Here is a 23,042-nt window from a genome sequence, read left to right on the forward strand (position 1 = left end):
TAGTCTCCCAAGTGGGATGAAATGTAAAATGCTCCATGCTTTTTTTGTGGACCAATGTCCACCATGCTTACTTTGGACCAGCGGTTTCTCATCACATCTCTTACCTGATGTGTTGGCTTGATTCTTGAGAATTGCTGCTAAATGTTTTAGCTGGGCTAAACTGTTTTTTCTTTCACATTTGGCAACTAATCGAAGCTTCTGACCTCACACAAGTTTTACTCTTAAGTAGAGAACAGACAAACTTTCCTGTCTCTCTGATACCCAGGTATCTGTTGGGGTGAATGTACTTTTTGCACTAGTTAAAGTGGATATTTCTGTCAAATAATGGTTTCAATAAACCATGGACACTTCAGAAAATTTGTTAATGATGTGAGCTAGTCCAGTGGCTCAAATTTCTGGGGGAAAAGAATGTACTTTCCATGTTTTAACTGGTTTTAAAGACCTATGCTGAGCATTGAAGCTCTAAATTGAAGTTTTCAGTTCAGATTCTATTTAATCCAAATGACTCTTCTCTTTCTGCATTAAAAATTAAGTGCTGTAAGTTGAGGAAAGAAAGTCTAATTTCTGTGCCAAAAGTGATGACATCGTTTCTTTGGTTTGATTTTTAACTGTGGCACCATTGACACAGCAGAATGGGAGGAGGACCGCTACTAAGCCAGTTAAAGCAGGGATTTTTGAAGAGCAGAAACATTGGTTGAAATATTCCTCCAGTTCTATTTCAAAGCCTAAAGATCTTAATTTCTCCCTCAGAAATACACAGGAGTGCTCTTCTCTTAAGTTTTCTTAAAATTGAGAGGCTTCATTGCCTTGAGTAATTCTACCCTAAGATGTGCTCTGCCTCAAGTGCTCTCTTCTGCAAAGAGATCAGTATAAGTTTAATGTGACTTTTAAAATTATTCTAATGCAAATGCTTCATGTGATAACTGCATGTACAGTAGGCTTGTCCTCTGTGGGCAATTTGGAAGTTAGCGGAAAAAATACTATCTTTTTTGGCACTGTAGGCTTTGGTGTATAGTAGCTGTATGTCTTGTAGCTGTCTAGATGAATTGCCAGAAGCTTGCAATAGGGGAGGTCTTAATTCTTTGCTTTCCAGGAATGCATACACGTTTGTGATTTATTGCTTCAATGCTGGGTGCTAGTGACGAAGCCATCTTGTACATCCACCATTTGAGAAACAGAGCTAGATAAGGACTTCCTAATCTGATACAGCAATTGTAGGGTTGGCATGGGCTTTGTTTTTCTTCAGAGTGAATGAGGTCAGCATGGCACAATAATGTTTTGTTTCACAGCAAGCACTAAGTGTTGATGTTATGGGTGTGTTATATCGAAAAAGCTGCAGGTCCTTGGGATTTTGTAGGGTGGGCAAGGGAAAGCAGCACGTTGCTGTTCGCTCTCTGATTCCAAGAAGATAAAGGTGGTGTGATTTACGATACACGTTGCAAATGTTTACTCAGGTGTAGAGAGGCCTTTTCTATAGGCAGAGGCCTAATTTTAGAAGTTTAGGTAGCAATGTAACTTACCTCTCTTCTAGCTTGATTAATGCTGCACGGAGTACAGAATTACTTGCTGAATTTGCTACAGGTGTATGCTAGCTGGGTTTATTCCCTCTGAAGACAATCAGGCCTGTTCAGACTCTACCCCTAATATTAAATAAATGATATGTGAAGAAATCATCACTCCTGTATGTTACTGCGTAACGGTGATCAATATTGTGACCTGTCAGACTGTAATGCTTTTTCAGCATAAACTCGATATACAGTGTTTTCTAGTACTGTTAGTTTCTAATACAATGAGAGTAGTGTCTTCTTTAGGTTTATTGTCATGGATTCGAACAGCTTAGCTTTATGTAGTCCTGAAGGAATTCCTTTGGGATTTGTTTTTTATTCAGGCTACTAAAGGTGATGAAAAATGAGTTGACATAGATGGAATTTTTCATTATCTTCATGGTTTGGTAGGATGTGGTTCTGTGTTTAGCTGGCTCAATATCATCACAGCTAGCTTTATTTTTCAAATCCTGAATGTTACAATCCTTATGACTTCTCATTAGAATAGAAAGCTATTTTTTCTATGAGCAAGACCAGGATGCTACGGGAGCTTTAAAAATAAAGGGAGAAGTGGACTTGTGCCATGCTAAAGAGGAGACATATGGTAGCCTGTTAGCCTGTGCATTTTCATTGAAAATATGCTCATTTGCTTAGATTTATTGAATGCTTTTAATGTAAAATAAGCACTCTGGTTCCTTATTCAGTTGCATAAAAGGTGTTTACGACATACTGCAGTGATGATAATCCAGTGACTTTTCTGAACTTGCCTATATTTTACACTGACTTCTTAGGCTGTTGTGTACTAAGACAGCTACCAAAAGTGGCAGGAGTTGATTATAATCTCACCTTCAAAGAAGATATTTCATTCTTCCTAGGTAGATATAGTATGTATATGAATATAACAGATAACTGCTTCATGATGAAGGCTGTCTGCTAAGCATGGGATGTAAATACTATGTTTAAATGACAGGGTATTATGTCTTTCAGATGTCAACGGAAACAATGGCGGATAGATTTGCCAGCCACTAGCGTGGTGATCACCTTTCATAATGAGGCAAGATCTGCTTTGCTTCGAACTGTTGTCAGGTATACCTAAGAAAGACTTTAATTATTTTTATTTTATTTTCCCCCTAAAGGCCATTCATTTGTGTCAGATAATAGCTTATGATAAGGAAGGGAGGCAACAATCCATTATGTTTTTCTGAACCGTTTGCAGAGGGAAAGCTGAGCCTTAATTTCCTTCATGCCTCCGGTTCTTACATTCTGAAATAGCAGCATTAAACAAATAAAATCCCTCCTGTTAACTGCAAATGCATGAAAATGTGGAACCGATTACTAGAAAGAAGATGTTTGGAAGTTGGCTGTATAACTTGTTTGAAGAAAAACTCGGGGAAGATGGATTCTCACGGGATGTTTGACCTAAAGCATCTGCAGGACTTCCATGTTACAAGTTGTCTAATCCACTCATTTCTGGAGGCTGGAATTCTGGGGGGAATGATTCTATGTGTGCCTCTCTTCACGATTCTTTTCTGTAAGAATAAGCCAACATTGAAGATAGCATCCTTGGCTAGGTTCTACTGTGGTTTAATGAAGTAACTGCTTTTATGACATTATTGTAGAAAATTAAGACTGCTTGGTTTTGAATACTCTTATTTTTAATCTGTTTCAGTGTCCTTAAAAAAAGCCCATCACATCTTATTAAGGAAATCATACTGGTAGATGACTACAGTAATGATTGTAAGTACTTTTACAGGATTTTGACTTTGTTTATTCTGGTAAGACTTTCTGTAAATGCTAGTAGGTGACTTGGTTAAGAAAGGTTAACGTGAATAGGAGTTTGCAGAGACTGATCTAAAACTAGTTATCAATTCTTTCATATCTGTCATTGTGGAAATGTGAAGAGTTCTAATAAATACTTCAAGTGTATTTTATTGCTTCCTGCTAGCTGAAGGAGTGGAGTATGTAATTGAAAATAGCCTTAACATACTAAACCCATGGTGCTTGCGCCAAGTGTTTTTGTAGCACTGCTTTAAATGAATGCTGGTCTCCATCAGTCTCTTGGAAAAATTCTTACTGAATCTAAATTAAGTTAAGGTTTTATAACTACTAGGGTATCATAATACAAACTTCAACAATTGAAATGGACCTCTGAGTAATATTTCTTAAAGGAAGTTAGTGTCTACACTTGCATTGTTAGCTTATAGCTAGTTTAGGGTAGGTTTAAGCCTTAATGCTGTTAAAAAGAGAACTTTCTTATGTGCAAAAACATCAGTTTGTTTATTTTTTTTAATCCTATAAAAGTGTTTTTTTCCTTATGCAATGTAGAAACTGGCTAAAGTAAGCAAAGAGAATACAATCAAATAAAAATTTCAAGAGTTTAAAATTAAATTATGTTTAAATAACATAATGAGGGTAGCAATTTCTTAGCCTGGTGACTTTCCTTAATTTCTGGTGAGACAAGCAGGTGGGTTTTTTTTTTAAGCATGTATTTTATATGTAACTATTTATGACCATAAATATTTTCCACTACAAAGCTTTTGTTTTTCTTTGAAGACAGCCTCCCTTATGGTATACAGTGTTGGATATTAAACTGGTTCTCATAACTTGTTTTTTTTTTTCTTAATTTTTTTGTTTTTTAAAGCTGAGGATGGTGCTCTCTTGGGAAAAATTGAAAAAGTGCGGGTTCTTCGAAATGATCGCCGAGAAGGTAGGCTTTATCTGGGGGAAGGAAGATACAAATTCCTCTGTGCTGCCTTCTCTGTTAATCTTCATCAAGTCTTTTTAAAGGAACATTCTGCTATATATTCCATATTGGAGGGGCAATTTTCACTTTATAAATCAACTTACTAATGTAAGGAATAACAACAAATGCATTTGTACACATCAAAACAGTAATCCAGATTAATTCCATATTGTTGTGTGTGCAGTTGCCCGTTGTTGGCTTTTACTGACTGGAGAAATTGCTTTTCACCCTTCCCCTCTCCTTTTTCTTACTGTACTGAATCCTCAGTTAACCTGCTTCTGTTGTAAGTAAAGTCTCACTGTAAACTGTATGAATGTTTGAAACGATCCAGTTTAAAAATAGGTCTCCTTTTTTGCTGGTTCCATTACTAGAGATCATTTTAAGGATCCAGTTGATGGACAGCCCGGCACACAGTTTGTTTGGCAGACTTGAGAGTGTTTGGGTAGCCAGGAAGGCTGGGACCATATATGCCAGTTTTGCTGAAGCCAGTCTGCCATGTAACAAACTTGTCTTATGTTTTTTTGTTTTCCCTTTTGTTGCTTTGTAAATTATTGTCCCATGTCACTGAGCCCTTCAGTTAGCAGCTTCCTGGCTACGGAGCTTAAAGTATTAGATACAGGCAACTGTTATTCTACAGCTGTTTGAAATAATAACTGAGAGTTGACAGTTGAAATAGCTGACTGAGTTAGCAGATATGTACTTGTTTATTTTTATAGGTGCTGTATCTTCTAGGCTGCCAGCCTGGCCTAGGGAGCAGCTAGAATCATTAGATTGTCAGAAATTGGAAATGACATGCACAAAACCCGTGTTGTCCTGTAATTAGTAATTGCAAACTGATGGGCTCTTAGTGTTTAAATATTTTGTTTGGGATGGGATATACTTGTGAAAAAAGGCTTGTTAGGAAAGCAGGCCTCTTAGGACATGCATGGCTGCAGGGTTCTGAGTAAGTTGATATCATTCCCCTGATCAGTACAGCACTTAAAGATGGAGATAATAGTACTGGAAAAATGGGATGAAGTAACAATTTTTTTATTTTATTTTTTAGTAATTTTTGGTAATTATAAATATTACCTTTATAATGTATACACAGATGAACTGAATTTTCATTCATACTTAAAAATATGCATCAGTGTATCTGAAAATGAAATTTTCAAGGTAAGTGTTAAGACAAAAACCAAACGCCAAAAACTCACCAAACCACAAAACAAGAGAGTCACAAGAATCATAGGAGAAAGACAGTTGAAAGAGGTGGGGGGAAGGCTCTCAGAGATGAATTAATGAAGCATGGTTATTTCTGGAAGGAGACGATAGAAGAATGGACAGACTGTGATGAGAACTGGGAGACGTGGGGTAGGGGGGGCAGCAAAAAGGTGGGGGGGCTGAGTTAATGATGGTGCTTTCCGCAGTTCTGTTGTAGAACTGTAGGAAAGGTGTTTGGGTTTAGGACTCACCTCGAATAATGTTTATAAGTATAAATACTGTTTATTGTAATGCAGACCCAACTGTACTTGTGTATCACTCTTTTCAAAAAGGTACTTTAATTTTTCTACTTAAATCAGATTGAAACCTGTAGGCTAAAGTGCAGTAGGTTGGAAGCTTGCAGGCTGTTTGTTGTGAAGTCATTTCACTGAATTGTTAACTAGATTCTCATTTTGACATTGGAACTTGTGTGTTTGTCCTGTCTGAGTTAAAGTAATTTAATTCATGATTAACTTGGAATGCAATAGTTTCTCACTACTGTAGATTGTTTTCCTCAATAAATACTTTATACATTTTATCTTTACATCTCAGGCTTGATGCGCTCCCGTGTCAGAGGGGCAGATGCAGCACAAGCAAAAGTACTGACCTTCCTGGATAGCCACTGTGAATGCAATGAACACTGGTTGGAACCACTTTTGGAAAGAGTAGCTGAGGTTAGTAGTGTTCTTCTAAAGTAATTTCCTAAAGGAGCGGCTTTTAAATTTTAAAGCCATCTGGTTTATACTACATTAATTTTATGCATTTTTCTAAGGAAGCTTTTTCTCTGAAGTGAGATGATGGAGATGATCAGAGAGTTTCGTGATTAAAACCCACTTTTTGTTCATTTAATCTGTGAACACAGGAACATAAAATGTGAATATTTATTATTATCTTTACGTGCAATTCAAATATAGGCTTTTTGGTTCTTTAGGGACCTCCTCTGTAAGCATTGAAGATCTTTAGAGCAAAGTATATTTCTCCTCAACCAATATTATCTCAAAGTAATTCAGTTTACCTGAGTATTTATGTCTCATTAAGATTCAGTGTGATAATAGGAGAGAGGCTGAGCTGTGAAACTAAAATTTTCATGGAAATTGGCAGGGACTGTGGGCTCTCAGCTTCTATGAAAATGACGCTTAATCTGTGTCCCAGAAAAGCAATTGAGAGTATTGAGAGTGAAAGTATACTGTTTTCTCCAAGGGTTGGTTATACTTCCTCTGGAGGATCTAGCTGAAGTGGTAAGTGAATCAAGTGTGATCCTAAGAAGCACTGGGGAACACTCAAGACAACAGGGTTTTTCTTCTTTCTTTATTGCATTCTCTCTCTGGTAAACTCCTCTTCCTGGAAGGGCTTTCTTTCAAAATGCTCTGGTCAAAGTGGTTTTGCTAAATTACTCTGTCTTGTTAATGCCCAGTTCTTTGCTTATCCTCCCTACACTTCCCTTTGCATTTCCCCCAAAAAGGAGGGGAGGGGTATAAGGAAGTTAAATCCTTATACTCAGTAGGTTCTCCATTGGCATATCAACTGATGACTGATTTTCCTTATTCTGTTTGGTTCTATGATGCTTTACTGTGCATTCCAGAAATACTGTAAGTCACCTAAGACACATCAGCAGTTAAAATCCTATTTTGGAGTAGAAATAACTTTAATCAGCTCAAACCTGGAGACTATTAAAATACCTAGAGCCTACAAAGCCCTTCAGCATGAGTAACATAGCACTTCCTTCTATTTTTGTGGCCCTGTAAAGTGTTGCAGTCTCAGAAGGGTTGGGGAAATTTCTCTATAATTATTAACTAGGCAAATAAACTTGAAGGCATTAAATACATCTGAGAAAGAAGTGGAGAATGCTTGAAGCTAATTCATAAATGGATTCTAGGATGTGGGAACTGTTTTCAAGCCTTTTTGTGCAAAAGGTTTGAAGCATCTACCCGTTTGAGAAATCAGAAGAGAAATGGTAGTTTTGGTCAACAAAACCCTGCTTTTAGTAAGACAACTGTGTTGCTTGTCAGGGCACACTCATTTAGCTTTCCGAAACTGATATGGGATATGAAAAAGCATTAACTTTTCATAATAACAGAATGTAAAGCCTTTTATTAAATTGCTGACAACTTTGTGAAGATCCAGCATTACACATGGTATACTTGGTGGGAGAAACTGGTGCATGTTTTGCGTTGTGTAGCAGCTACTTTTTAGCAGCACATGAATTATTAGATCTTTCAAAACTTGCTCCTCATAATTGTCACTGTGATACATGCTAATCTTATGTGCTATTGAATAGTTTTCATCTGTATGAATACAGTTTTCCATTGCTAAAACTTGATGTACTGTTAAATAATTGATGTGGAATTCCAGTTTACCTTCATCTGGGGAGATTCCCAACCAACAGGTATGGGGTTTGATAAGGTAGCTTCTAAGCTTTCTGCTTGTTCAAATAACTAAGGCAGTGACAATGTTTATGTATAGTATATGATAGTTCTTTGTTATTTTAAATGGATTGGTTTTGCTCACAGTGCAGACAGTATGTTACTTGATCTTAATTGGCAGCATTTTCTTCATAGAATCATAGAATCGTCTAGATTGGAACGGACCTTTAAGGTCATAGAGTCCAACCATTAACCTAGCAGTGCCAAAACCACCACTAAACCATGTCCCTAAGCCATCTACCCACCTCTTAAATACCTCCAGGGATGGTGATTCAACCACTTCCCTGGGCAGCCAGTTCCAATGCTTGATAACCCTTTTGAAGAAACTTTTCCTAATATCCAATCTAAACCTCCCCTGGTGCAACTTGAGGCCATTTCTTCTTGTCCTATTGCCTGTTACTTGGGAGAAGAGACCTACCTCCACCTCGCTACAACCTCCTTTCAGGTAGTTGTAGAGAGCGATAAGGTCTCCCCTCAGCCTCCTCTTCTCCAGGCTAAACAATCTGGATAGTCTCAGTGACAGGAAGCTGAACAGATACGAACTCATTTCTGCTCTGACCTCAAAGGTAACTTTTTCAAGTCAGGGCTACTAGACATTAAGAGAGTATTTTCTGATGAGCTGCTGCATCTGTGCTATATGTAGTGGAAAGCGTGGGGAGTTTTTTATCTTTTCCTTCCAGAATTGCCCACTTGGCATTTGATTCTGTCAGAGTTTTCGGGGATTAGTTGTGTGTGTTACAATATAAAAAACTTACAGCTTCCAAGAACAGTCTGAATAGAATCAGTTCTACAATACTCTATGTGCTGTAACCACTTTAGAAAGCTGTGTCTTTGACCTCTTGCTTGTGTTAGGAGCCCCTGAGGCATCACGCGCTCCTCTTCAATTGAAGGATGAACCATCCCACAGTTTTCTTCAAGATGATTTCCTGGTTATGTATCTTTGTCTATTGATCATACTTGCTTAACATTCCTAGAGGGGTCTGACGCTGCTAAGGATTTTTCTTCAGCAATTTGAGTAAAGGCTTAAAGCAGAAGCAACATACATACAAGGTGAATATTTTAGAGTTCAGAACATACAGGTAACTGTGTAACCTGGAGCTGATATATCTTCTCCCTCTTTGCTCCCTCCTGGAGAATGATTTTCTGCCTGATTCCCTAAGGCTATATTTCAGGACTTCTAGATTTTTTGTGTGTGTGCATTGGTTAAGGAAGATTAAATGAGGAGCCATTGGAGTTTAACCCTTTGATTGTCCCAAAATTTCAACATAGTGATAAGTACACACAGTCTTGAAAATATTGGTAACAACTAGCTATTTCATGAGCATTTGTCTACTTGGCTTTTTCCATTTGCAATTTCTAATCACTTTGATGTTCTATTCTTATAATGCATCAGTTATATGAGAAAAATAAAAATTGGAAGATTCTGGTGCAGAACTGAACTGATCTGTTTTCATAGCATAGCTGCAAATCCTATATCACTTTTAGGAAGGTATTTTTAAACAAAGATGATCTTAAAAGGAAGAAAGACCTAAAATTAAGAATTGAGATGTGGATTGCTTTTTCATATCTGTCTCGGATTTTGTGACCTTGAATGTGTCAACCTTTAAGTGGCACAATGCTGAAAGGGAAATATTTATATTTTCCTCTTGAGACTGTTGTGAAGCTTAATCTTTGAAGTGTCTTGAGATTTTTAGAGGGGGGAGGAAGCAATGTATTCAGAATCTTGAGGATAATTTCTGATGGTTTATGAGAATAATATATAACAGTCAAAGTCTCTAGAGTATACATAACCTCCTTATGAAGTATTAAAATGAAATATTCTGCTACAGATTTCCAGGCACTACAAACTTGCAGTATTCACAGGCTATTTCTTTCCGTTATCCTCACCAAGAAGCACATGGTTTTCCAATTGTATGTTCCATTATAAATTATGGCATCATCCCCTCAGAACAAAACAGGAGATTACAAAAAGAAGAGTTCCTTTTTGCTTGTGTTTTTGTTCCTAAAATGCACATAAGATTTCTACTTTAATATCACACTATGGATAAATAAGTATCTGGCTTTAGGATAATTTAAAGGGAACATCTGCTTTTTAGTATTTTAAGTGAATGAACGCCCTGTACTTTGGAGCCCACAAGCTCTTTTTGGCAGTTTCTGTGTTAACAACTTTGTAGTGCCCGGCAAAGCATCACCTTAAGAATGTGCAAGTCTTGTCTATTTTGCTGCTGCGCAAATCTGTTATTTCAAATCATGGAAGGAACAGTATGTTTCCAAGCTAACAAAGTGGTGGTTGTACATCAAACTGAATGCTCACAACCTGGCTCTTTGTCTGTTGGAGAAACAACTGTAAGTTGTTTAAATAATACGTTAGGTGTAGCAAGTGGTGTTACTGTGGTGTCGCACTGACATTGATAAAACTAATCAGACCAGCAGTAAAAGCCTGAGGAATTCCCAAAGGTATAGAGACAGCATGATACCCGCTTACTCAGCACAGTGGACAGAAGTTGGAGCCTAACTGAAGCTCCAGCTAATGTGATACCTGATAGCTTGGGCAACTTTTACCACCACATTCGACTGTGCGAAGTACAACCACCTGAGAAAATGCACATTTTTGTCAGAAAAGGTTTTTAGAGATGGGCATAGATGTATAAGATGTCTCAGTTTCATCTAAGGAAAGAAGGAGAAAAAAAGGAAGGGTAGTTTCATTTTTGTATTTCATGCTGATGGATATATAGTGAATAACTGGATATCTTCTAATTCATCAGTCTTCAAATAAAGGAGTTTTTTAATTCTGTCACTGTACATAGAATGCCTACAATAAGCTCATGGGTTCATCTGAAGTGCTTTAGTGGTGTAGGGGAGGGCACACAAACACAGTATTTTGCAGTTAAGGTGCAGTAAGTCATAATGGGCTCTCAAGTACAACACAGCAAAACTGTATGCTTGCCATTAAAAACACAGACTTGGGGCTACAGCTAACAAAACCATGAGCTAAAGATGTGATCGATGAGGGAATAGGACAGGTTGGTCTCTTTGTCTGTGTTTCCAGTTTGCTTTAGACCAAGCTAATTAATACTTAGTAGCAGACCTGATTAGATTTTATGTTGTATCCCTCATAAATGCAGATATCTGGCCCAGGTGATAGAGCTGCAGTGATACTTAAAAGGAATATAGAAATCAGTAATGAGTCTTCAGCTTTTGGCTTAGTCTTCAGTTTGGATTCTCTTGAATTCGTCTTTTGGCTGATAAGAAGTTAGCGACCTTTTGCTGACTCAGGCAGGATGACCTACTAAATGCCAACTGTGGAATTATGGCTTATTAAAATCAGCACAAGTTGAATAGTTAAGATTCAATAAATGACAATGGGCGTTTGATGTCGTTATTGGACCAAGCAAAGCATTTGACTAAGAGAGTGGCTTCTAAATCTCATGTTATGAGCTCAAGCTATTCTTGTACTAGTTTGGTTCCAATCTGTTCTGTATAATACTGATTAGCAAGAGGGATGCTTTGCTTTGCTGAGCCACTACTTAGAATATATGTATTGTTGTTTGAAGACATACTTATGAAGTAAATTCTTAAAATAGAGATGTTAAGGTTGGTATGGGTTTTTTAACTATAAGACCTGTTTCTCTCTAACAGTTACCAAAATATCTCCTGTTTATTCAAACCTTTTTTTTATATTCACACGTTTGGTGTTATACTGTTCTGAAGTTATCTGTGCTCTCTGAATGATGTTGAATTGTGGAGCTCAAACTTTTATTTTGAGCTCAATCAAAATGTTCCATCAAACTACCATAGAAGTTATGCTCCAGTGTGTAATTGTAACTTTTTTTCCCTCTTAATAATTGATGGAGACAAACTGGCTTAACCATGATACTGCATTTCTAATATTAGATGAGTCTTTTTTTAGAGTACTGATGTCTTGTGATCCTACTGGATGATGCATGTGGAGTTGTTGGAAAGATTTTTATTTTTTCTTAAACTGCTTTGCCAAAAACATCAGCTGAGGTAATTAATATTGCTCAGAGTAGTATACGAGACCATGGTTCGACAGAGGAATGTAATATCTGTACCACTGGAATCTTGGCTGCTGGAGATTAATAGCATTCATTAGTTTAGAGGGGAGGGGGTTAGGTTGTCTTTCCTATCTAAGTATCCGATTGTGAAGTGTGATTCTTCTAGTGCAAAATGGGTTAGCATTAACCTAAGACTTTTCTGATTGCAGAAAGGCCTAAGTGTTCCTTAAAGGTTGAAATAATAAGACCGTAGTACACTGCGTGGCTAGAGATTTCCTGTGGAAAATATGAATTGGCTGGATGCTTCTTTTCTTTGAGCTGGTTTTAAAACTAAGAATGGAAGTGCTGTTTGCTTCACTGCCTTTAGAACTTTAAGTTTGCTGCCTTCTTCAAGAGCAAGTCAGAAGAGGGGGATTACTTGAATATAAGTAGCCTAGAATAGAAAGAGGATTCCCAGCCATATCGTGTGGCTTCTGCTTTCTGAAGCAGAGCTGAGTAATGCTATTCCCAGCGCTGGCTTTTCAGACCCATAAGGTGAAGGGAGAGCTGGGGGAGATGTGCTAATGAAATCCTGCTGCACTGTTCAACATCTCATCTTGCCTGAACCTTTATATATTGATTTCATTATTTCAATATTACTTTCTAATATTTATTTTAGGACAAGACCAGAGTTGTGTCTCCTATTATTGATGTAATTAATATGGACAACTTCCAGTACGTGGGGGCGTCAGCTGATTTAAAAGGCGGTATGTACCTGTACTGGAATACAAATTTTTTTTAAAAAAAGCATCAGGAATCAAAACTCATGATCACTGCAGTTGTGGAATGGGCACTTAATGTACTCTTCTTCCCTTTCATATATTTAGTTTAAGTTCTATAGTTCAGTTGGTTTTAGGCTTGGATTTTAATTGGCCTTATTGTCTTCTGCTTTAAAACACTTCATCTTTATTATACTAATTCTTGTAAGTTTATGCTGCCTTTTTATAATGTGCAGTACTGAATCCAGTCTTTGTAGGATTGTGTAAATGTGTCAGAAGCAGCTTATGGCGAGAGCTTATGATTCTCTTTTTAGATAAGATAGGCTTTAATTGCTCTCTAGCTTAGAAGCCCATCAGCAATGCAGTGCCTATGAGTTTTTTTTGAGATGCTGGTTTGCTTAAAAAAATTAAACTCTTCTAAATAAGCAGAACGTTTTGGAATGTGTTTTAAAATTAAATGTTTTTGTTGGCCATGGTCTGTAATTGTGAAGAGAGTAACATGTGACTTTGAAAATTTGCAGTATTTATACCTTTACAGTTACAAAAATTCCTGTTAAATTGAATTTAGAAGTACTACGGTTTCACTATGTCTAGCTAGTGTAAACTGTTGACAGAAAATAATAAAAAGACTTGTGAAGCTCTCTCTCAAAAAAAAAAAAAAAAAAAATCCTTCCCTGGTTTTTGTCACTGTAAGCAAGAATCTAGCATTTAAAACAGCTGTTCTGTGCACACACACCCTTTCTTTTTTTCCTGAAATAATTGTTCCACAAACCTGGAAACTGAACTGTCTGCTCAAAGGTATAAGGTGAACCACAATGTAGAAATTACGCATTGCAGTTGCCACAGTGTTTCAGCTTTTTCTGAATGAGTGAGGAAGGAAAAAGAAATTTTGAGCCTGTTCTATCAGTTACTAGTCCCTAACTGGCCACCAAGTGTTGTTCCAGTAAAATAAAATAAAAGTGATATTTGCAAAATGTCACATATGCTTCAATTTTCGGTCAGTGATCTGAAGGTGAGAGCTTCTAATCCTTTTAATTAATGTTCTGAAATAACACCTACAGTGCTTATATTCACAGTATGCTAATGGATAGTTCTGTGCTATTATCTGTGTGCCAGCTTTATTAAAACCTTAAGGCTTTTACCCAATCTATTCACTATGCCTTGAGTATGGAAATCTCTATACCATTATGCGGCTTTTATTGTTTGCAGTAGGAGGAGGAATTCTTTCATTGAAACCTTCGATTGGTTCCTGCGGGGTTCATGTTCTTTAATTCTTCCCAAGTGAAGTGGGAGAAGATTGAGAGATCATTTCACTTGTTGCTTTTCACTTTTCATCTTTGGAACGGTTTCACAATTTACTTATTTATCTTTTTAACTTTTTTTTTCATTTTGTCCCCTTGCACACAATAGAAATGGACTATTTTTTTGAATTTTGTTTTTCTTTTTTTTAAAGTACCTGGAGCCTCCATACTTCTGGACTAAGTAGTGAGAGGCTGCCTTTTTTTAATGTTAACAATAGAAGTGTTGCGCATACCACTGTTTAAAGCTATTTGGGGGTCTGTTGAAACATGAATAATATATTTCTTTTCAGTTCCCAGAGGACAGATTACCATGTTAGAGGCACTACAGCATTTGGCATCACGGGACTCTTGCTGGAGCCAAGTCTAAACATGGAGACCAAACTATGCTTTCAACCTTAGATACAGTATCTGTGTGGCTGAAGCTGGGAGAGTTGAGACAGCTGGGACAGCAGTTGTGCCTGGCCTGTTTTGAAAGGACTTAATCACCCAAGACGAGCAACCTGGCAAATGCTACAAACATTTTAAAACAGCCAGTGCTGAAATACTTCCCAAGTCTGGCCAATACTAAATCCATGCACTTCATGTTACAAATACTTTTTTTTTTTTTTTGAGGGTGGATTTGCAAAAATGTTTATGCTGCCCTGAGAAACACTTTAATCACTGGAATAAACTATAGTTAACTGAGATCTAATAATCTAGACTATGCCTATGATGCAGTTTACACTGGATAGAATTTCATATTGGATATGCACTTGTGTTTAAAAATACTCCTTTTACAGAGTTACTGATATTATCTCATTGAGTTCAGATTTTTCCCAGAGTCAGTGAAAATGGAGGCAGAAAACCAGTTTTTATGGGTAGATAATTTATACACTTGTTCAGACTTTGTAACAGAGTGCTGTGTTCCAAAAGAGACCCCTTGTGTTCACTGGAGTATACGTAACAGTATCTCTACCGCTTCTGCCAGAGAAGAGTAGGTATTTTCAAGGTCTCCCAGATGCAAGTGATTTTGCTGCATATGTATGATGAAATGTGACTTTTTAACTGCATGGAAATATTCAAACTCATTTTACTCTTCATGCTGGAGGCTTTGCAGTACTATCGATTGTAGCCATTTTACTGTTTTGCTACTTGAGTTTTGGAGTAGTTAGACAGTCTTTCATTTTTACAGTGCAACACTTCATGAAATACTCAAACATGGAGAGAGAGAGTTGGCATGCATGCTGTAAAGCCTGTTCGGGATAATTTCTGTATTGTGTGTGATAAGTATCTTGTGACTTAAAATGAAAACTGTTTAGTTTTTAACTCCCTGCATCAATCGTTACTATGCACATTTATAGATGCAGACAGACAGTTTGTAGAACTGTAATTGTTGTCTGTTTACCTTAGCTTTTTCCTCACTTCCCCACAAAGTAATTGCTTTATCCTCATGCTGGAGAAAGAAAACTATTGACATCTGTGCACCAGAAATCTGGAAATCATTCATTATATGACTTCATAGAATCTAAATGTGTTTTGCAGCAGGCAGTCTGTATAAGGCTGGTTTGCTAGGTGTACTGGGAGAGGGCTATGGACCTTCTGTAGTTTTTTTAATAGATGTTCATGCTTATGGGCATAACCCAGCTCAGAAACTTGTTATGAAAGTGTTTTCTATAGGAAGTTTGTCTTATACCAGCTGCGTATCATTGCCTAAAGGAGTTAATTCAAATGGGTGTCAGGTAGAAAGCTGCTGTAGGTGATCTGTTGGTCTTGTCTATTCTAGTGATCTTTATGTTCTTCTGTGCTAAACTCACAAAAGGACCAGGCCAGCTGTTGCTGTGTGTGTACACACATATATGTGCATACATAAGGGAAGTAAGATTTTGGTGCTCTAGCGTTTGCCTCAGGTTCAAAAAGTGATGTACTTAAAGTACGCAGTGGGGAGGCAGGAAGTTAAATGAACGTTAATGAGATAAGTGGGAGCTACATAACCTGTTGTGACCTTCACGGTACAGAGTTTCTGCTGATAGAGGAGTAGCAAGAGTACTGCATAAAGCCTGTGTAAACATAAATATGTGATCATTTGATAGGAGTTGAACAGTAAAGACTGTTAGGAGCATTTGAAATGGCTGGAAGATCTTCATATGGTGTTCTACTTGATTTAAGGATATGAGACACTGGATTCATATATAAGGCATTTTTTTCACGTGTTGACTGGGTTTCTTACTTCGTGTAATAGATGGCAACAAGAGAAATCAAAGTTATTTTGAACTTGAGATTACTTTTTGTTTTATTTTCCTGTCAACTTCTTTATCTTTCATCTGGACTCCTACTTGTTTGTTTTTTACCAAGAAGCTTTTAAAAGTTTAAATTTTTCCTTTAAGTAACAGATCCTGTTTTTTTCAGTCAACATTATGTTATCACAAGTTGAATGATGACCATAATATTTTTAACATCCTACTCTTTTTTTTTTTTTTTTTCTTTTTCCTTGAAGGCTTTGATTGGAACCTGGTGTTTAAGTGGGATTACATGACACCAGAGCAAAGAAGAGCACGGCAGGGAAATCCAGTTGCTCCCATAAAGTATGTCTGAACCACCATTTCTCCCTCTAAAAGACTGTAGTTTGCAACTGACCAAAGTTAAAAATCATCTTCTCTGAGTCTGAAAGGGGATCTTTACTATAGCTTTCATTAATATTGAAATTTCATTCGTATTTGTATAGCATTATGGGACTTTCAGAAATAAATTGTATTTGAAAAAAATACTTTAAAGCACACTAGTAGATTATTTCCCCTAAACAGAGTGGCATCCGCTTTTTGTTAAAAGTTGGCATGTTTTGAGGGCTAAAGATACGGCATCAGTTTGAATGCTTTATTGCTGGCACAAATTGCCACCCTTTACATAAGGAACTTGTGAGCCAAATGGGGATTTGGAACTGCCTCTGATGGTGGTCATAGCACTCTATATGCTATAGAAATGTGTGCAGACAACATTTGAAGTGGTAGATGCGAAATTCATTGCATTTGAAAGCATTGCAAATTTTTTCAAGGAGATGTTAATCTTGAGGTGCAAATAATAGCTACCTCCCAGTTCATGGTTCTTTAAGTGTTTAATTTATTTTTTCTTGTTTGTTTAGGACACCCATGATAGCTGGTGGGTTATTTGTGATGGACAAATCTTATTTTGAACAACTAGGGAAGTATGACATGATGATGGATGTTTGGGGTGGAGAAAACTTAGGTATGTATATTATTTACCTTCGGATAAGTCTTGAAAGCAAGCAAGTTTTCATCATTGCCTTTACTGTCACGGATTCATGTCTCCTTGATTTTGTGCCAAAAGGGTTAAAACCAGAGTTAAAACTTCACATATATCATTGGCAAAATACAAAAAGTTTGTTTCAATTAAAGGATTAAAACAAGGTAGGAATTATATGCTAAATATGAGAGAATAAAAGTATTTGTTCATTACACCGTGGTTTTTTTTTTTAATGGAAGTTGGCTGATAAAATAAAAAAATTACAGGATTTTTCAAAATCCTTTCAAAAGGATTTTCAAAAACACTGTCTTGTTTGCAAGTCATCTCCTTATCTAAAGTTATTGATTAAAATACAATAATGTTTAAATGCTGGCAATCTAAGGCATGTTTTAAGAAGTCATTGAAATTTAATCGTTGAAAGTAGAACACAGGAGTTCGAGTTTAATGTTCTTACAGCTTAAGAAATCATTTAAAACTCTGACTGAAGAATAATCTGTTTCTAACTTTAATAATACTATACTGCCTGACATCTAAACTTAGTGACTTTTTTAATTTTAAATGCCTACTTTAGCCCTATAAGATAATTACGGTTGAGAAGGCATTTTTGCTGTAATTCCTTATTTTCAGATGTTTAAGTGAGTGGGATTTAGGGAAGAGGGAGCAGGGGCTGAGAGAACTTGTGCTTTAGCCATCTCTTCTTTGACCTGGTGGTTAGATCTGACTTTAGTACTGTTCTGGTTTTTTTTTTTTTGTGCTTTGCATTACTGTATTGTGCAATTTTTTTCTCCAGTTAAGACTGGTATACTTGTACTAAAACAAAAAAGATTTGAGAGGACCAGAACTGTCTAACTTCTCAAGACTTCCAGTCTGTCATTAATTTAGTTTTTTTAGGGTAGGGATGGTTCAAAGTAGTGTGTTTTCAGGACCAGTTCTAAGGATAGAAACTTCTCTACTGCACGTGCTAGCTGCAAAATCCTAAAATATCTTGAACTTGTAAAAACCCGTGAGTATTTTGAGTTACTGATATATTCATATGCATCGAGTGTATGCTTGGCCTACAAGGAAACGTCTGTTGTATAGAGCACACAAAGTATGGAGACGTGGTAACCAAATGTTTAACACTCCTGTAAGGATTTTAAAGGCTGGAAGGAGGCATCCTTACAGTCCAGTCTCTGACCTTTCTATGCAATACTCAAAGAAAGCTCTTATGTATTTTCAACAATAGCTTTCTGTGTTTCTGTTTTCTCACTATTATGGCTGTATATTGCTAAATTGTATTCATATGCATATCATAATTTTTCATTTTTTAAATGTACTGGAAAGTTATTGGATAGACTTACTACAGCAATACTCGCATTCACTTTGAAAACCTCCTTTGCCACTACAGCACTTAAATATTTGATTAGCTGCAAGCATGTACGTGAGCGACAAAGCTTTTTTCCTGAAAATTTAGCAGCTGCTTTCATAATTGAGAACTGGATAGCAGGAAGGGGCACAAGCAACAGCTCCTTACTCAAGATGAGAAGACTGTTTATGTTGCTGCTGCTGCATTCTGTTCCCCCTTCTCCGTGGAAAGGAGGAGATGGAGACTTTGGGGTGCCTTTTCTCTGTTCCCTGAAAAGGCAAAGTCAGTCAGTACAGCAAACAGCTAATGATTTGTTCATAGCTGCCAGACTAACTGAAGATGAGTAAAAAATCATGTGACGAATGATTTTATGGGCAATAAATGACACATGCACCAGATACTGGAAATCTGTGATGTGCATTTTAAAATTCAACATGTGTACTCACACGCTTCTTTGCTCTCAAGCGTATCTCTGGATCAGCAGCTTGATATTTCATGCAAATAACCTGCTAGATGGACTTGCGAAATAATTCTATACATTATATTTATGCTTTATAAAACTCAGCATTTTTCCTTCAAGCACGTACAGAGCAGCTGTTGTATGAGATTTTGTTCACATGTTAGTATAGTCCCAACTTCACAAATTTCAAGATGGGCCTGCAGTATTTTCCCTAAATTAGCTAAGAGACAGCTCTTACCGTTACCATGAAGACCCAGTGCATTTTCAGTTTGTTGCTAAATGTGACTGATGACACGTGCTTGCTGTACAAAACATGGATCAGGGTTTGTTCAGTCTTGTCTTGAAATCCTAAACTCTAATTCTCAGAATCTTTACAATGCTTTTTAATAAGCAGAGAAGGATTGGAGTACACTGGAAAGCTGGAGGGACCATTAGAAAGTTTGGGTCTAGTTTGAAAACCTGGGCCTTTCTTAATTTTGCTAAAATCAGGGAGTGAGAGAGACATTCCCTATCTTTTATGTTGATGACACACTACAATAAAAAGAGCAAATCTGTTATTGAGAGGTGTAACGTAACCTCATGCAACTGAAGAATGTTTGATGTGCTGTTTATGCCTTTTTAATGAAAAACTGTCCATCGACATTGATACAATAGTAACATTTCTTCTCCCACTATTTGAGTATGTTGAGAATTTGTGGGGTGTTTAAGTCTCAGTTGCTGTACATTCCTTTTTCTTTAAAAAAATCCACATAGGCTTTAGAAGCCATGTAGGTGCAAATAAGAACTAGTTTGCTTCTCCCTATTTACTAGTCCCTTGCTCTTTTTTCTATAGAGCTATTTTTCATCATTTTCACATTTTTTGAGAATCTTCAGAATCTAAGGTGTTGGAAAGTATACGTGTAAGTTTACATTTCTGGGAATTTATGGAGGAGAATTAATCAAATTAATGTACACGGTAGAGGAAGCTATGAATAATGAAAAAAGTTGACACAAGGTATTTCAAAATTACTTATTAAACAACAATACTTTTTCAATACCGACATACATTTAATAGATGACAGTGACTTTTTGGATTAAATGTTCAAATGAATCATTTTAAAATGAAAGAGCTTTAGGCATACTGCATTGACCTTCATTTTTAACCAGAATTTCACTTTACATCATTTCAGAGGCATTTATTTCCTAATACTTAAATAAGTCTAATAGTAGATTTGAAGCATTTACTCTGCACTTACTTGTCTAATGCAAAAGCCTTTATCTTTGATAGATCTCCCTGTCTTCTGTCACTAGCTTGTCCTCACATTGGGCTAATAACTATATGAACTTTCTAGCAAAACTCCATAAATAATGCTTCAGAGTGGTACAAGAAAACTATTACTCCTCTGCTTTCACAATTTTAGAAGTATGGGATGAAATTTGAGCTAGATATGGGAAAGCCTGAAATCTTCTATCTGTGTGTAATTTATTCTGGTAGAAACATAGAAGTGCTTTTGTTACTTACTTGTTTAATAGAAGCAGTGACCAGTCATTTACTGCGATTCTCACTTTTTTCATTCTAAGTTCAAAATAAGAGGTGTAAGAATGAAGTCAGTGCCGTGAAAAATGTATGCAGAGAATGTCATGTTCAATGGCTTTAAAAATACTTTTGCCTATTTTCTCATATTAATTTAAGTGGAAGATCAAGACCAAAAATTACTGACAAGGACAATATTGTCACTAATATTTTTGGAGGATAATCTGTCTGGAGATTGGACTATGTTGACTGTCTAGGACTCATGAATATGCCTAATTGGCCCTGATGCAACAGAATTTATCACTGAAGTAAAACAAACAGGAAATTATCCTTGTAAAAGTAAAGGCTATTCAGAAGAAAGGCAGTTGACTTGCACTGTCAACAGCTGAAATCACAGCACCTCTTTTTTTCTTTCTTTCTTTTTCTGTGGACAGACCACCAAGAAGACATGCTCTCTAATGTTTGGGGTTGTTTTTTGGTTTTGTTTTGTTTTTGTAAATTTAATTTTTGAAGTAATGCTGTTTAAGATTAATTTTGTGTATGTGAGGGGAAGACTTATGGGAGATGGAATGGCACTTAGAAGTCATAAAAGGTAGACACTGAATTTAAATTAGAGGCATTTATTACTATCATTTTTAATTTGTGGAAATATACTGAATGATTATGAAGAGGCTTGAAACTAAAGGTAGCACTCAATAACTGGCAGCACCTGCTGGACTAAAGGGGGAATCATCAAAATTGCATCCAGTAGCACTGTTTCACTCTTCTGACTGTGCTTATTTGGAGTGAATGAGGAAAAGCTCTCTATCAGTACCAGGTGACTTTTGCTGCCAAAGGCCTAAGTTGAGAAAGGTGTATAAATATTTCTAGACCTTCTTGTCCTCACTAGGTGGGTAAGCTCACTAGTGTGGCTGAGAATTGTACTGTCCATAACCTTCTGCTTACAGAAGTTGCATTTTTATTCAGTCTGTCTTCAAATAAAGATTGACTTGATATAACACCTTCCATGGCCAGTGTTTGGGACTGTTTGGTTATCTGCTATAATAAGTTAGCAGCTCGTATCTATTGATTGTTTTATCATGCCTTGATTTTTTTTCCACTGTGTTGTTCCATCTTTAGCTAAAAAATTCTGCTATAAGCTAGAACATTAATTTGTCTGTTAAGGGTACCTACTGTTGCTTACCCTTTAGATAAAGCACAGGAATAGTACATATAGACCTAATGTACTCTGGCAAATTGCAATGTGGTTTATGAATTTGGGGAATGCTGGTAACCTCTGATAAGAGAAGACATACAGGTTTGCTTCCAAGTTATTATAATTATTTCTCTCAAGCTTGGAGAATAATAAATGCTGAAATATGCCTTTGTTTATCCTATAATTTCTCAGAAAACCATCTTATTGATCTTCTCAGCAATAATCACTGAAAGCCTTCTCTGTAAATAATATACTACAAAATTACAGTATTTTGTGATGTTGGTCTTTCATGTTTTTATTTCAGAGATCTCATTCAGAGTTTGGCAATGTGGTGGGAGCCTAGAAATCATCCCTTGCAGCAGAGTGGGTCATGTATTCCGCAAACAGCATCCTTACACGTTTCCCGGTGGGAGTGGTACCGTGTTTGCAAGGTAACTGTTAAGTCTTCAGCTAAATAGCAATATTTTGGATTTCTTCAGATGATCAGAAGGTGGCAGTAATTTCATTTTAAGGATCTCTTCTTTAGAAATATTTGCAATATTATCTAGCGTGGAAAAAAATTAAAAGGAAATTAATGACTTTGAAGCAACTATGCAGATTGAGAGAAGAACCTGAAAGTTGAAAAAGGGAAACTTCTAGTAGGCACAGCCTGAGAATCTAGAAAAAAAGGGAACGCTTAGCTTGGCATTCTATCAATTTTGAGAACTTTGCTTAATTGGTTTTAAAGGAGGCTTTCTTTTCAGAATTGTCTCATAAATCTTTGTTTTATAGAAAGGTTCATCATTCACTAAGAGCCAGAATACACTAAGTTATGAATATGCTTTGTTTGCTTTTTGTTAATACATGATCAGTATGTGATATGCAAATGATTATGTAGACTGATTCTGGCATTTGTGCCAGTCTGTTGGCAACTTCATCCTATATCATATTTGCCTTTCCTGTGATATGTTTAAAAATGCTTTTTCTGTAGACCTAAGAAACTGAGGTATCAAGGGTTTAGATTAATATGCCTATTAATTTTGGTGTTGATACAATGTTCAGCAGTAGCTGAAATACTGAGCTCTTTCCTCATTTTCTCCTCTGTAGAAAGAGAACAGTAATTCTGATTCATGTTCATAGTGTTTTTTAAGTAATACAGATGAAGGTATTGTATAAGTGTATGGTGGAGGTTTTGACCAAGGCTATATCAGTTGTGGCTGAAGAATTACTGTAGGTTTTGGTTTAGAGAATTGGACTTGATTCTCAGGGGGCTGAAGAAGTACAAGTCT

The 23,042-nt window shown here is 36.6% G+C and overlaps 1 protein-coding gene across 1 annotated transcript in view; it reads left to right on the top strand.

Annotated features, from left to right (window-relative positions):
* The window catches only part of GALNT2 (polypeptide N-acetylgalactosaminyltransferase 2), a 96,604-nt gene that overhangs the window by 63,219 nt on the left and 10,343 nt on the right, over positions 1–23,042 (top strand). The window contains exons 4-11 of the mRNA XM_074580150.1: positions 2,532–2,630; positions 3,214–3,281; positions 4,186–4,251; positions 6,079–6,200; positions 12,624–12,711; positions 16,498–16,585; positions 17,140–17,243; positions 22,079–22,205. Coding sequence (XP_074436251.1) covers positions 2,532–2,630; positions 3,214–3,281; positions 4,186–4,251; positions 6,079–6,200; positions 12,624–12,711; positions 16,498–16,585; positions 17,140–17,243; positions 22,079–22,205 — 762 coding nt within the window. The remainder of the gene's footprint in view (positions 1–2,531; positions 2,631–3,213; positions 3,282–4,185; positions 4,252–6,078; positions 6,201–12,623; positions 12,712–16,497; positions 16,586–17,139; positions 17,244–22,078; positions 22,206–23,042) is intronic.

The sequence above is a fragment of the Larus michahellis genome, chromosome 3, assembly GCF_964199755.1.
Source record: "Larus michahellis chromosome 3, bLarMic1.1, whole genome shotgun sequence".
In the NCBI taxonomy this organism is placed as follows: domain Eukaryota; kingdom Metazoa; phylum Chordata; class Aves; order Charadriiformes; family Laridae; genus Larus; species Larus michahellis.